The following is a 12,656-nucleotide window of genomic DNA, read 5'->3' as shown; positions in this document are numbered from 1 at the left end:
GTTCTTAAAGGTAGCCTGTCAATATGAAATTATGGAGTGGATTTGACTAGAAAACCCCTTTATTTGAGCATGACTCAGAGCTATGTTTCCTATCCAAATCTGAATTGGATGTTACAGTAGGCTAAGGGACTCTGACTTCTAGTATTGGTGATCGAAATTAGATTACAAAGACTGTTCTGATGTCAAAATTTGTAACAAAGTAAACAAATTCTTGTCCCAACATATTTTCTTGTTTATTTTACCATAAAATGTTAAACATGTACATATTAAAATGTATATAGCAGTACATCAATTTTTCAGACAAAGTTACATGTAAATTTCATACATGATCACAATATGCTATCAGACTTTCATAAGAGTCTTACTTTGTGCTTGGTTTTAGAACTGTAAACAGCTGTATTTTATGTCTATGACAATTATGTCAGAAATACATTGTTTCTAGGTATGTTCTTAATATCTCTATATAAAGATCAATTTATTGGGTCTTGAATCGAGTAATACTGAACGGCTTGAGATCATATATTGGTTGCTTCCCAATGCTGAGCTCACATAGTATCTTCCCAACCAGAGGTGATAGTTTAAAGCCGTGACCTAAGGAAAAAGGATAGGAGAACAATTAAAGTTTATTGATGTTTATACCCAGTGTTCTTCTTAGTCCAAGGTCTGAGGGGTTCCGTTTAAAGGGATTTTAATAACCTTATAGAGATAAGTCATAAATGGCCACTCCATTCATTAGATATGTAAAAAATACCTGATTGATGTAGAGCAGGTTGCCCTGACAATGCAGAAGAATATGTGGCCGCGCATGCGCACCTCTATTCAAGTCTATGGGTATGCTGAAAATATTGAATGCCATTTGCTCAGATGTTTTCTGATCTCCCTTTAGGCTTGTATGGAGATCAGCGGACTTGTACCCCCACCTCTACATTCTGCCCAGCTACAGGGCAGAGGTCATCACATTCTGTGGACATATAAAGACCCTAGATATAATAGGGGATGTCCAACACAACTTTTTACCTGCTTGTATAAAACAAACTAACCTGATCTCTCTGTCAAAGTGCTGTCCTCTTGCTTCCAGCTGATGGACCTCTGGCTTTTGACCAGTTATGTGAAGATCAAAGGCATCTTATAGCTGTAGTCATCCACTGGCCTCAGTGGAGACTCTAAACACATGGCATGTCGGAGACTGATCTTAGTAGTGATCTGCCATGTGTGTAGAAGCCACCTTTGAGGCATGTTAGGTGCAGCACTGACCTGTCCTTGACAAGTAATTTGGAACAGGAGGAGTCAGGTAAGTTTATTTTTCTTATCTAGTGGTTAGGAACCAATAACTATGATATTTCCCCAGGAATTGTAAATGGAGAAAGCAACTGGAAAGAAAATGCACTCTATATGCAATAAGAACCAGCAGCACCACCACGTTATATAGAAGTACCAAGCAGCATTGATCTACATAAAGCACTTGGGGCGATAAAAAAATGTACTGTAAGCTCCAGAACTCTGGCTGTCCTCCCTGTTCCTTCCCCTCTTTCTAGTACAGCAGAAAATGGGAATACAAATACTTTATGACTGAGTGCCTATATATCAGACATATACATCTAATAGGTTTTTTACAGCAACCAGATGAGACTCCAACCAGCAAAATTTGTCCGACAACATCTCTCACCTGAAAATCCAGATCCTATGACAATGTTTTTGTGGAGAGGATGGTAGTCCAAAATAAAATTGCAGTCTGGGGTACTCTACAAAGGAGAAAATATCTGGGAGATGTGTAATATACAGTTGTAGTCAGTATATGGTTGACTCTGTGGGGGAGATTTATCATCAAGTTTTTAAGTTAAACTGGTCTAGTTGCCTATGAAAACCATTCAGAGTTCAGCTTTCATTTTATAAACAGCTGTGGGAAAATGAAAGCTGTGATCTGATTGGTTGCCATGGGCAACTAGAACTAGTTCTGCTCTAAGAGACTTATGATAAATCTCCCCCTGTGTGTCTCCGGCTTCTTTCTTTAATGCATTGTATATGTGCTCCAGGGGCATGTAATATCACTCCCAGCACACTCAACATTCCCCCTCGTCTCGCCCCGTGATTCGCAGACAGCTAGTGATGTCACCCTGGTGTCCGCAAGTCTCGCACATCCAACCGTCTGTGCAAGAAAGTGTGGTCGCCATGCACGAAACTTACATCTGTCTGTGGATCAGCGGGCGGGACGAAGGGGAATATTGTAACTCCTCATTTGCATATTTTTGTAAAGTAATTTTTACGATACGCCCATTCCAAGACTAATCTAAAATGGTGCCATCTCCTAGAGACCATATCGAGCAAGTAAATTAGGGCAGTCTACCATCAGTAAATCTGACGGTGTATGTCCTTTAAAGGTGAGCACAACGAGCTGCTTAATGACCTACATACATAAGGTAAAAGTAAGTCAGACTTTGCAGTTTCAGTGGGAATAGCCAACTACCGTATATGTATACAGATTCCTGTTTTTATCAAACAAAATGTATCATGCACAAATTTGTGTTCCTCTATAAGTTTGGGCATCATGATATAGAATAAACACATGGACACTTGGCCAAAATGAACATCCATTCGTATGGATGAGAAGAATATCTGGCAGCTATGGGTATGGCCAACCACTATTGAAGTTGTGTGGACAACTTTAGGTATCTACCTTCGAAGACCTTCTACTTGGCTTGTGTAAATGCCATGCCTAATGTCAGACTTGACTACAAGAGTTCCCGAGGATCCTCAGGGGGACCAGGTTCTAGCCAAAGGCTGTACTCCAGAGGTGCAGCAGAAGGCAATCCAGTTTGAAGCCTACCTGGGTATATTTCCCAGGGGCTGAGAGAAGGTGGGCCCAGGATAATTTTATCAGGTGGGGCCAAGGAACCCCAGTCCAAAACGAGCTGTGAGCACTTTATTAAAAGTGACAATTCATTGCAGCATATTTTTTACTCATTCCCTCATAAAAAATGCAGAGCTTTTAAATTTCTCTTACCGTATACATGCACTGTTCTATCACTGCAGGTTTGGGGTGCAAGTCAGGAAAGTATTGGCTGACAAATTTGCAGAGAATTTGGATGTCTTGGATCTCGTTGGGTTTATCCTGGAGCTCACGTGCTTCAGGGTCTGCCTCATTTCCACCATGAAAGCAAATCTGCAAAACCGTAGTCATTTTATGACATATCACAGACATAAGGCACACTCTAAGCCACCATGGGAATTGCAAGACAGCCTATTTGGTCAGAAATATTCATCTACAGGTGCTACTAAAAAACGTTGATGTCCCTGTACTGTATGATCTTACAACACATACAGATATTGATCATTAGCCTTATAAAATCTAAAAAAAATCTCAAAATTTTACATTTGGGGATGTCACCAGCTTTCCCTTGCTCCCTTGTAGCATAGTGTGTGCTACTTTTATCACTCTCCTTTTTTTCCTTCTTATTTGCTTTTCCATTTTGAAATTTATACTGAACTTTGTCTTGCTAACAAGAAAGACAGAAACTCACGGAGCTGTCAGATTAAAAGCAAATAACCAAGTTACACATTTAACTCAAGAGAGGACTCCAGCACGTAGTCTGATTCAATCCATTCACAATGGTGCACAGAGCTGGTCTGAAGCAAGACCCATATAATTCCAAACTAAGAAAAAAGAAAAAAAGAGTGCCCCTGCACAACAAGTGGTGGATTGAATAAAAATTGTCTACTTTATCCATGAAAAAAAACTCTCCATACATCCTGAGCACCGGTAAAACAGCCATGCACACATAGGGGCACATTTACTAAGGGTCCGAACGCTGCATTTTTGTCGGGTTTCCCGACTTTTCTCCATTTTGCCCTGAATTGCCCCAGGCCTTTGGCGCACGCAATCGGATTGTGTCGCATTGGAGCCGGCTTGCATGCGACACAAATCATTGATGTGGACGTCGGCGGACCTCAGTGGGGGAAGCGATGGATGCAGGAAATTGGATGCACGATCCTCGTCGGGATTGCGAAGGGATGGGTAGGTAAATGTGCCCCATAGACTGAAGCGTTTCGACTGATCTTAGGCTCCATTCACACTACCTAAGGGGAGATGTAAGTACGGCCCCAAACTTGCAGCCATACATCCGTCCTCCATGATGGCACCAGGGAGTTATACCATGCCACACACCCTTGGCACCGTACAGCTCAGGACATTTCCAATTTTTTTCCCATGTACAATCTCTCCATGAATTGCTATGGAGAGGGGAGGGATCCCCCATCCTCCTCTCCAAGGCTATGGCCCGGCGGGCATACCTTTGTGTGCATACAGCCTTAGTCTTGGTCTCAGTCTATGTGTTCAAGGTTGTTTTTCCTATACTCAGTATGTATGGACTTTTTTCATTTTTTTCATAAATAAACTAGATAAGTTTTGTTGAACCCACCATTTGTAGTTCTAGATCATTCTTTTTTCAGTGCTACAGATCATCCCTCCCCTCTCCTTGAGGAGGAGTGTAGTACGGCTGCACCTACAGGAAAAGAACGAGCAAGCTCTATTATTTCTTGTCCATGGTACTGTATGGTGGGAGACATGTCTATTCATGTGGAAGGTGATATTGCCTATTAAACTGAATGTGGTTGTATGCTGCCTGTACCGAATGGTACGGTATGGGTAGACTACAACTGAAAAAATCTGAGCTGTAAGAAAACATCACATATTGCCTATTTTATTCCTCCTCTATACACACTGGACTACTGATTGATACAAGGTTTAGTTAAAGGTGGGGAATTCTTTTTACTTGCAAAAAAAAATCTTTAATTATTCTAGGCTGCAACAGAGTAACGCAATATAATTTTAGCTATGTCAACATTTCCGCTTGAATCGTGTTTCTTCATATCCCTATAGTGTTGGGTCTAGACATACACAAACCTGTTCTCATTAATTAGTGAAATAAATTATAGGAAATTAGAAGTAATTATTTAATTTTCGAGTATATCGCTTCATTTACATATTGCCGAACGATCTTTGAAAACCATGATAAATTTGGTTAGATTTTGCAGTTACCAGCTACGTTCACTTCTTATGGAAAAAGACATGCAATCAGCGTTTCTAAAAATCGTACATAAATGACACAACAGACTCCAAAATGGGCTATGTATTATGATGCTGAGTTTTAACTGATGCCCCCTTTGGGTCACTTAGCACCTTTTTGGAGTCTTTGGTCTAATTCCCTATTGGCCTGGATATTTACAATTCTGTTGAAGAGGGGAGTCCTACACAGATTCTTACCCCTTAGTAGCAATGGGAATAAGACCAACCATAGCTGGATCTCCACTCTTTAAACACCTGAATAGAGCCGCATCTATGACACGTGTGCCCACCTACAGTTATTGTGAATGTTCCTATATTAAATACTAATAGCTCTATAATACCATGTCAGACCATGAGTATGCTATGGATGATTTTTTATAATATTTTTCCTAGTTAGTTGTGCAAATTTGTTAAAGACAGGAATCTCTCTCACTTTGATTTATTGTTTTTGTATATTTTTGTTTGCTAAAATCTTGAATATGTCCTGTTAAAATTTCAACATCATCTATAACTTTTGACCACTTTGCCCTTTTTGCAATTGTTCTCATTGTAGAAAATGAAATCAAGGTTAGTAAGTATTTTTATAGAACTTACTTTTGGAAATTATTTTCAGTGCAGGTATAAAGCCAAGACTGTATTTTTGTATTTTATCTTATCATGATCTGAATATAATGGTAGTCCTGTTCCCCTTTATTGTAGATGGACCTTTAGCATGGTCTTCTTGTAGAATAAGTGCACCATAAGTACAGTACATGTCAAAACAGAACACAGCAAAGCTTTAACATGTCCAGCACATTCCTCCAATTAAAATGATAATTTATTTCAAGTTCATTAAAAACGTGTTGTGGTTCAAAGTACAGAGCTGTATAATGTGAACCACATGAAGAGGTTTTAAATGAACATGGAAAAAAACTATCAATTTAATTAAAGAAAGTGCTGGTTTAATGCGGAAGAGGAATACAGCAGCAGCAAGTAAAAATCTCCCGTAGGCATTGACTTATGTAGGTGTTAAATTGGACTCCTGCATTCAACAATTTCAGTTTGGTAACATTATCCCAGCACTATGGAAGACTTCCTTAAGACACACTTGCAAAGGATTATTTAAACTTTTTAATAATTTATGTGTAACGATCCTGTCCAGCAACAGCACAACCACAACCAGACTTGGCACTAGCTGTCAGCATGGGTAAGTGGTGGTAAACCCACCCTTCAACATCTCTGCAGGCTGTGGCCCTGATGCAGCAGAAAAAAATGCCCTGACAAGGGTGAACCTACTATCACGAACCTGCCAATCCCTTAGTGACCATACAAGGTGACAGGTAGACTTACTTCATTTGGCAGCTGTTGGATGGTCCAGAGGACAGGTAACTGAAATACTGAGACTGACCAGTGTTCACACTAGTCTAGAGAAAAGTGTCAATCCAGAACCAAACAAATCTGGGACTGGAGAAGAAGGGTACCACGGAGAGATACACGACACTGTTGGACAAACAACAGGTACAGACAGACAAGAAGAGTAGGACAGAACCTTGACAAAACCAAGATTGCAGCAAAGGTACATAATCCTATAGCAATAGATTGGTCAGTAAGCATAGCAGGGGTAAAATACACAGAAAAGCAAACAAAATAGCACTAGATAGTAAGAGAAGACTGAATAACCAGCACCCTCTGAAGGAACTGAGCAGAATATAAAGCAGGCAATGAACACTGCTTCTAGCACTGACTGGTTCAGCCATCCATCACTCAAACCACAGCTGCAGACAAACGAGCTTAAAACACACACCCAGCTTTCCCAAGGAAAGATCAGAAAGGGAGCTGTTAATCAGAGGCAGTTCTGATTTTCAGGCACAGAAGCCTGAAACCTGATTCCATTTAGAAGTTCTGACAAAATGTCTTCAGTTAGCTCCCTCTACTGGTGGCAGTCAGAAGTTGGAATTATATGACGTAAAGGGCTGAATTCTATCTCAGAAATTTAAGACTTAGTCACTGGAATTGGGGTCCGCTGACTTCCTTCCCGCAGCCAGGCTGATATGCGGCCACTCTCTGTTTAACTCTAAAGGAGCAATTAGTATACAGTTTTTGTGAGTTTTGTCACTCCCTTCTAGCTGTGAGTAGGGGATCAGCAGACCCTTGTTCCCACGATAAGTGGATAAGTGTGGATCCCGGAGTTAGGACCTATCACACCTATTATTATTCATGACATGTCCTTTGAATATATCATGAATAATCTAGTTGGGAAAACCCTTTAAGAACAATTAATTGGCTGTGAATTCTTGATTATTTTCTACTTATATGGGAGTTCCAAAACCAGCAAGGTTTACATAGTTTTGCAGCCCTTTAAAGATTTCATAGGAATGAATGGACTGTGAATAGAGTCACTCGTCCAGATTTCTGAGGGATCCAAATCTATATTTGTGTCATAACTGGAAGAGTTGTCTGAAATCTGAAAACTACATTGGAGGAACAAAAAACTATGGATCTGTTGATCCATAATGAGGTTCAAGATTTGTGGGACTCAATATCGGAAAGCTATGATGCTCCATATATACAGTCCAAATAATAAAGCAAAATAAGGAGACATCCAACATTGCGTCATCTAAGATGCACCTTAAAGAGCCCCGGATACTCCTGGGAGGGTAGACCGTACACCTCATGCTCTTCTCCATTTGGATTTACAGCCAGGAATGTAGGGAAGTTCTGCAGGAGTCCCGATTTTCCAGGAATCTTTTCTTTCCAGTAACAGACATTAATTCTCAGTGTCTGGGAAACAAAGAACATGAGACATAGTAAGGGAATCACATTACTGTCATGAAACATTACAACTACCGCATACTATACATGATTTAATAAAGTCAGCTAAATAACTACATTATATCTTACTCGTACACACTGTTGTCCTGTAACTACATTACCCAATGCTACTTAGCATACAATAACCAACGTGCAACTTGCACAATGTAAATTATTCATCATGCTATATGGTAATAGGGAAAGTGGCTCACTACAGTCAATGCTAGACTTGCATATTCAATAGAGTTTAAACAAAAACTAATTATATTGATTTTGAGCGAAATATAGTAGTTGGTGCAAGTTAATGTTGTTAGTCCTATAAGATATCTTCAGTATAACCCCGGAGGATATTACATGGATAGTGCTGTGTTATAGGAGGAAATCTATAATGGGTTGACAAGACCTTGTACATTTCTGCATGATACTTATGGCCATGACAGGGATGACCGTTTCAAGTCCTTGGTACAATCTCCCATACCGGTTGTATATTGGTAGCATCCATCTTCCACAACATATCACCTAACACTAAATTACAGAATATCTGGCAAACACGCACTAAACAGCCTGTGAGCCCTCTCCATGCACCGCGGCCGACCCATGACATGCTATCACAGGTCGTTAAAAGGGTTAAATACTAACACTAGAGAACAGAATTTGTCCAGCAGATGGGAAATTAAAAATGTGTGGCTTTTAGAAGGAGGGGAGTAACACAAAACTGAAATGCAACAACAGAATAGGACCCAGTCTTAAAAGAGAACCTGTCATCATGTTTTACCCCAGGTAGGGTATATAGAATATCCCTCCTTTACGTGAAATCTTGTTTTTCTATGTAAATATGTCAGGCAACTATTACTATTCTCACTTCATTTTCAAAGAGACAAATCAAGTTAAAGGAAATCTACCACTTATGCATTACGAATCAAACATACCTTGAGAATGCTGTATCTACACTGATGCAGAAATATATCTTGTTTAATCCCTGAGCTGAAAAAACAATAATAAAATTATGATAATGAGGCTCTATCGCTCCTGTGGCTGCCCCAGCTCTTCTCCTCACCCTAATTATCCACTGCTCCAGAGAATGCTGTATTCACTGTGTTTTCCCAGACAGGCAAAGTAATCAACTACTGCACCATCCCCGAGTTGCAGTGTATGAGTCATCCAGCTCAGGTTGATTAGTCCTGTCTGGACAGTTAAGGAAGCTCCGTGTAATGTGTTTATGTAGACAGCCAGGGCACCCAGCTTTCCCAAGGTCCTGAATCTTATAATTGTTTTTTGAGCAGAACTACTCGATTAAGGGAAGATATGTTTCGGCATTAGTGTTGGTATCTTTGTATCTTTGCTTCACAATGCATAAACACAAATGGTAGATTTAAGTGGTTGCTAAGAGAGCATCATTTCAGAAGTCCCTGTATTCTGTTCTATAACACCTAGAAACATACTTTTTGCGTCACATTAAAGTTAATGATCTTACATTTTAGACCACATCAGACTTATGGATCTGTGAGCTACAGAACTAGAGATATAGGCGGTTGATGGAAATGCAATCTGTAGAAATAAATCCAGCTCCCATCTATTTTAAGTGCCTTTTTGTAGCTCACAGAACCACAAGCTCACTGCAATCTGAAAAATGAGATTCTTATCTTTAATATGACACAGAAAGCTTGAATCTAAGTACTACAGAAGCAAAGATAGGGGCATCTGAACTGAAACTACCCCTGGAACCGCTAAACTTGACTCATCTCATGTGAAAAGCGTCATATTTGCCTGACTTTGGGTGATATGTGTAAGATTTGACATAAAAGTGGGGATTCTAGAAAGCAGATTTCATACCCTACTCTAGTTGACTTGTAGTTTAGCGGGGCAGAACCTGGTGACAGGTTTCCTTTAAGGGGTACACACTTAAGGGGGAATTGGTACTGTTGAAGTGTATGAGAAAATAGGTGCAATCTTAGAAGTTTTTAGAATTGTTATAATTGACAACTTTGTAGGCAAATTGACAAATGCTTTCTTATGTATCCAGAATGGTAAGAGAGAAGGATCTAGATGTATTTGCACTGATCTAATCCTTTGATATGACTGTTCGGATGAGCTCGGCTTTGCTCTCCTGTCATAAGTTATTTCATTACTTACCGCACTGACAATAGTCCTCTGTTACAGTGTCATCCTGTTCTTTTGGCAAGGTTTTAAAATCCTTTGAATCAATATAATATTTTAGTGTTCCCCAGTCCCCACACATCATTCAGTCTGCTGTAATTGTTTTATTATCACAGAACAATTGAATCCTATGTACATTCTCTAATGTTCTCCATAATAAGTGGATGATTTGTGCACATTAATATGAACAAGCAGGAGATGATGAGCGAGAAATGATGGCAGCTTTCTGATATATACGGATTCATGGGAAATTGTAATGTAAAGCCATGAGAGCTCGGTACAATGGAGCAGTTATTTTCAGAATGTATTGCAGGATGATGCATAATTATATCGTTACCTCTGATTTCTACCCCAGGCGTTATATGAAACATGAATGTCGTATATATAGCTTGGAGGACATGGTAGAGGAGAATAAAAGGAATTAAAAGAACATAATAAATGATTCCATCAAAAAGATTGGGGGATTGCCGAAGGTCATACATTGGCAGCACAAGGTTGTGCACTAAACTTCTCTACTTTGTGCGTTTCCTTCATAGATTCAAATATATTTTTGGGGAATAGACAAGAGTAAATTTATATATTATTAAAGGGGTTTCCCGTGAAAAAAGTTAGATGATCGGTGTGTGTCTCAGTGATGAGACCCCACAAATCACGAGAACGAGGAGTCCGGTGAACCACGGCCCTTGGCAATCTCCATCAGTTCCATAAAGATGAATAAAGCAGTGTCACAGATGCACCTGCGATCCTTGCTGTGGATCGCGGGCACACCCGTGCCCCTCTATGTGTCGCGGTTCCCAGTGCCGCTGTCCCGCTCCCCGGCCTGGACTCACCTCTCCATGCTCCTGGCTGTACTCCTGCTAGGCCGAGCGCTCCCACTGCTCTTTAAGACTTAAAGGGCCAGCGTCCTCCTGATTGGCTCATGCTAATCCGGCTTGCCTTATAATCCGGCACCTCCCTTCACTCCCTGCCGGATCTTCAACATCATTCCTGCTAAGAGAAAGCCCTCCTGAGTTCCCTGTGTATCCTGTGTTCCTCTGTGTTCCAGCGTTACCAGCGATCCTCTGTGTTGCTACCATTGCTGTTACCTGCTGTGCCTTCCAGGGTTCCTGTCCTGGTGTGCCCTCCAGGGTTCCTGTCCAGCGGAATCTACTGTCTGTGCCATCATCACCAGTGTTCCTCTGTGTGCCAGCGTTACCAGTATTCCTTCGTGTTTCCTGCTGTCATCTCAGGTTTGGACTGTTTCCTGCTGTACTACCTCGGCTGCCACCGCGGGTCTCATACCACCTCCCGTGGTGGTCCAAAGGGTCCACAGACTCTTCCAAGAGACTTTTACACACTTTCCCTCCTCAAGTGTGACAAGCAGAATGGACATGCCTGGCCATCTGGTCATCTCCAGGAGGGATGAGGGGCTCCAATGGAGGCACTTTGAACCCCATTGGATCTCCCCCCCACCCCTCCGTTCTCATAATCTGTGGGGGTCTCAAAAAAAATTACAATTTTATATCTTTATGTTTGAAGACTGAAATGTATGAAAAAGTAGAAAAGTTCAAGGGGGCCGAATACTCTAGCAAATTAGTCAAAAGTCCTACATAAATTATACTGTCTGCAACGATGATTTGTCAAAACCACTGGTAAATTCACCAGATTTATTTTTCTCTATCTTCTTTATCTTTGAAAGGCGCTTTTGTATTAGCCTGTTAGTTGGGTTCCTTTCAAGTAAACCTATCTGAAAGACCTGAAATACAGCTGTATCAAGTATCAGGATGCTTGATGGGGTGTACCTTGATGCAGTCATGGCTGACTGATATGTGCTACATATTCTACAATAACACGTGAGAGCCTTATGTTGCATCAGAAAATCTGTTTCAGATTTCACCACAAATTTTTCATATTTGCGCCAAATTGCCCCGGATTGTGGCGCTTCGGCGCTGGCATGCATGCGACGGAAATCGGGGGCGTGGCCATTGGAAAACGTATTTAAAAAAAAAAAAACGTGTCGCTTGACACGCACTTACCTGCACCAAGAAATAGAAGGTGAACTCCGGTGAACTCCAGCGGACCTCAGCGCAGCAACGACACCTAGTAAACATCGGGCGCACAGACTGTAGTGAATCCCAGCTGGACCCGAATCAGCGTCGGAGAACCTGCCGCTGGATCGCGACTGGACCGGGTAAATAAATCTGCCCCATTGAGTCCCTTGTGTTATTTCAGTAGGAGGTACCAGTTTTTAAGCAGTTACAAGCTTAGAACCCACTTGGATCATATTATGATGTATCCATGTATGTTTTTTTTTCTGGTTAGATATGACTGCAACAAGTAGCATGAGTAGCTACTGCCTGACAAATCTAGATTCTTTAACACCCCTCAGGTGGAGAAACTCTATGGATACTCTATGGATACAACTCTAGTTCTGTCAGACTTGAATTGTCCATACTAAATAGTGCAGTATAAATGGCTGGACAGAGATGACTTCCCCCTGCAAAGGAAGATTTCTTCATTAAAACAACCTCATATGACATGGTAACTAGAGATGAACAAATCTATTTATTGGTTCATAGGTTTGGGATGAATCTTCTATTTTTCAGTCACTTGGTCGAAGCCAAAACTCTTCTGCTTTGCTTCAGAAAAATCTTTAAAAATGGCAACT

General features: G+C 40.8%; 1 protein-coding gene across 1 annotated transcript in view; it reads right to left on the bottom strand.

The window, feature by feature from the left end:
* Window positions 1-208: 208 nt before the first annotated feature.
* Window positions 209-12,656, bottom strand: part of PIPOX (pipecolic acid and sarcosine oxidase) — a 63,945-nt gene continuing 51,497 nt past the window's right edge. The window contains exons 5-8 of the mRNA XM_072138288.1: window positions 7,670-7,822; window positions 3,002-3,160; window positions 1,667-1,742; window positions 209-591 (exon numbers count right to left, since the gene is read on the bottom strand). Of these exons, the coding sequence (XP_071994389.1) occupies window positions 476-591; window positions 1,667-1,742; window positions 3,002-3,160; window positions 7,670-7,822 (504 nt within the window). The 3' untranslated portion in view covers window positions 209-475. The remainder of the gene's footprint in view (window positions 592-1,666; window positions 1,743-3,001; window positions 3,161-7,669; window positions 7,823-12,656) is intronic.

The sequence above is a fragment of the Engystomops pustulosus genome, chromosome 2 (assembly GCF_040894005.1).
Source record: "Engystomops pustulosus chromosome 2, aEngPut4.maternal, whole genome shotgun sequence".
In the NCBI taxonomy this organism is placed as follows: domain Eukaryota; kingdom Metazoa; phylum Chordata; class Amphibia; order Anura; family Leptodactylidae; genus Engystomops; species Engystomops pustulosus.
The sequence above is the reverse complement of the archived record's forward strand: the minus strand, read 5'-3'. Positions and strand labels throughout refer to the sequence as shown.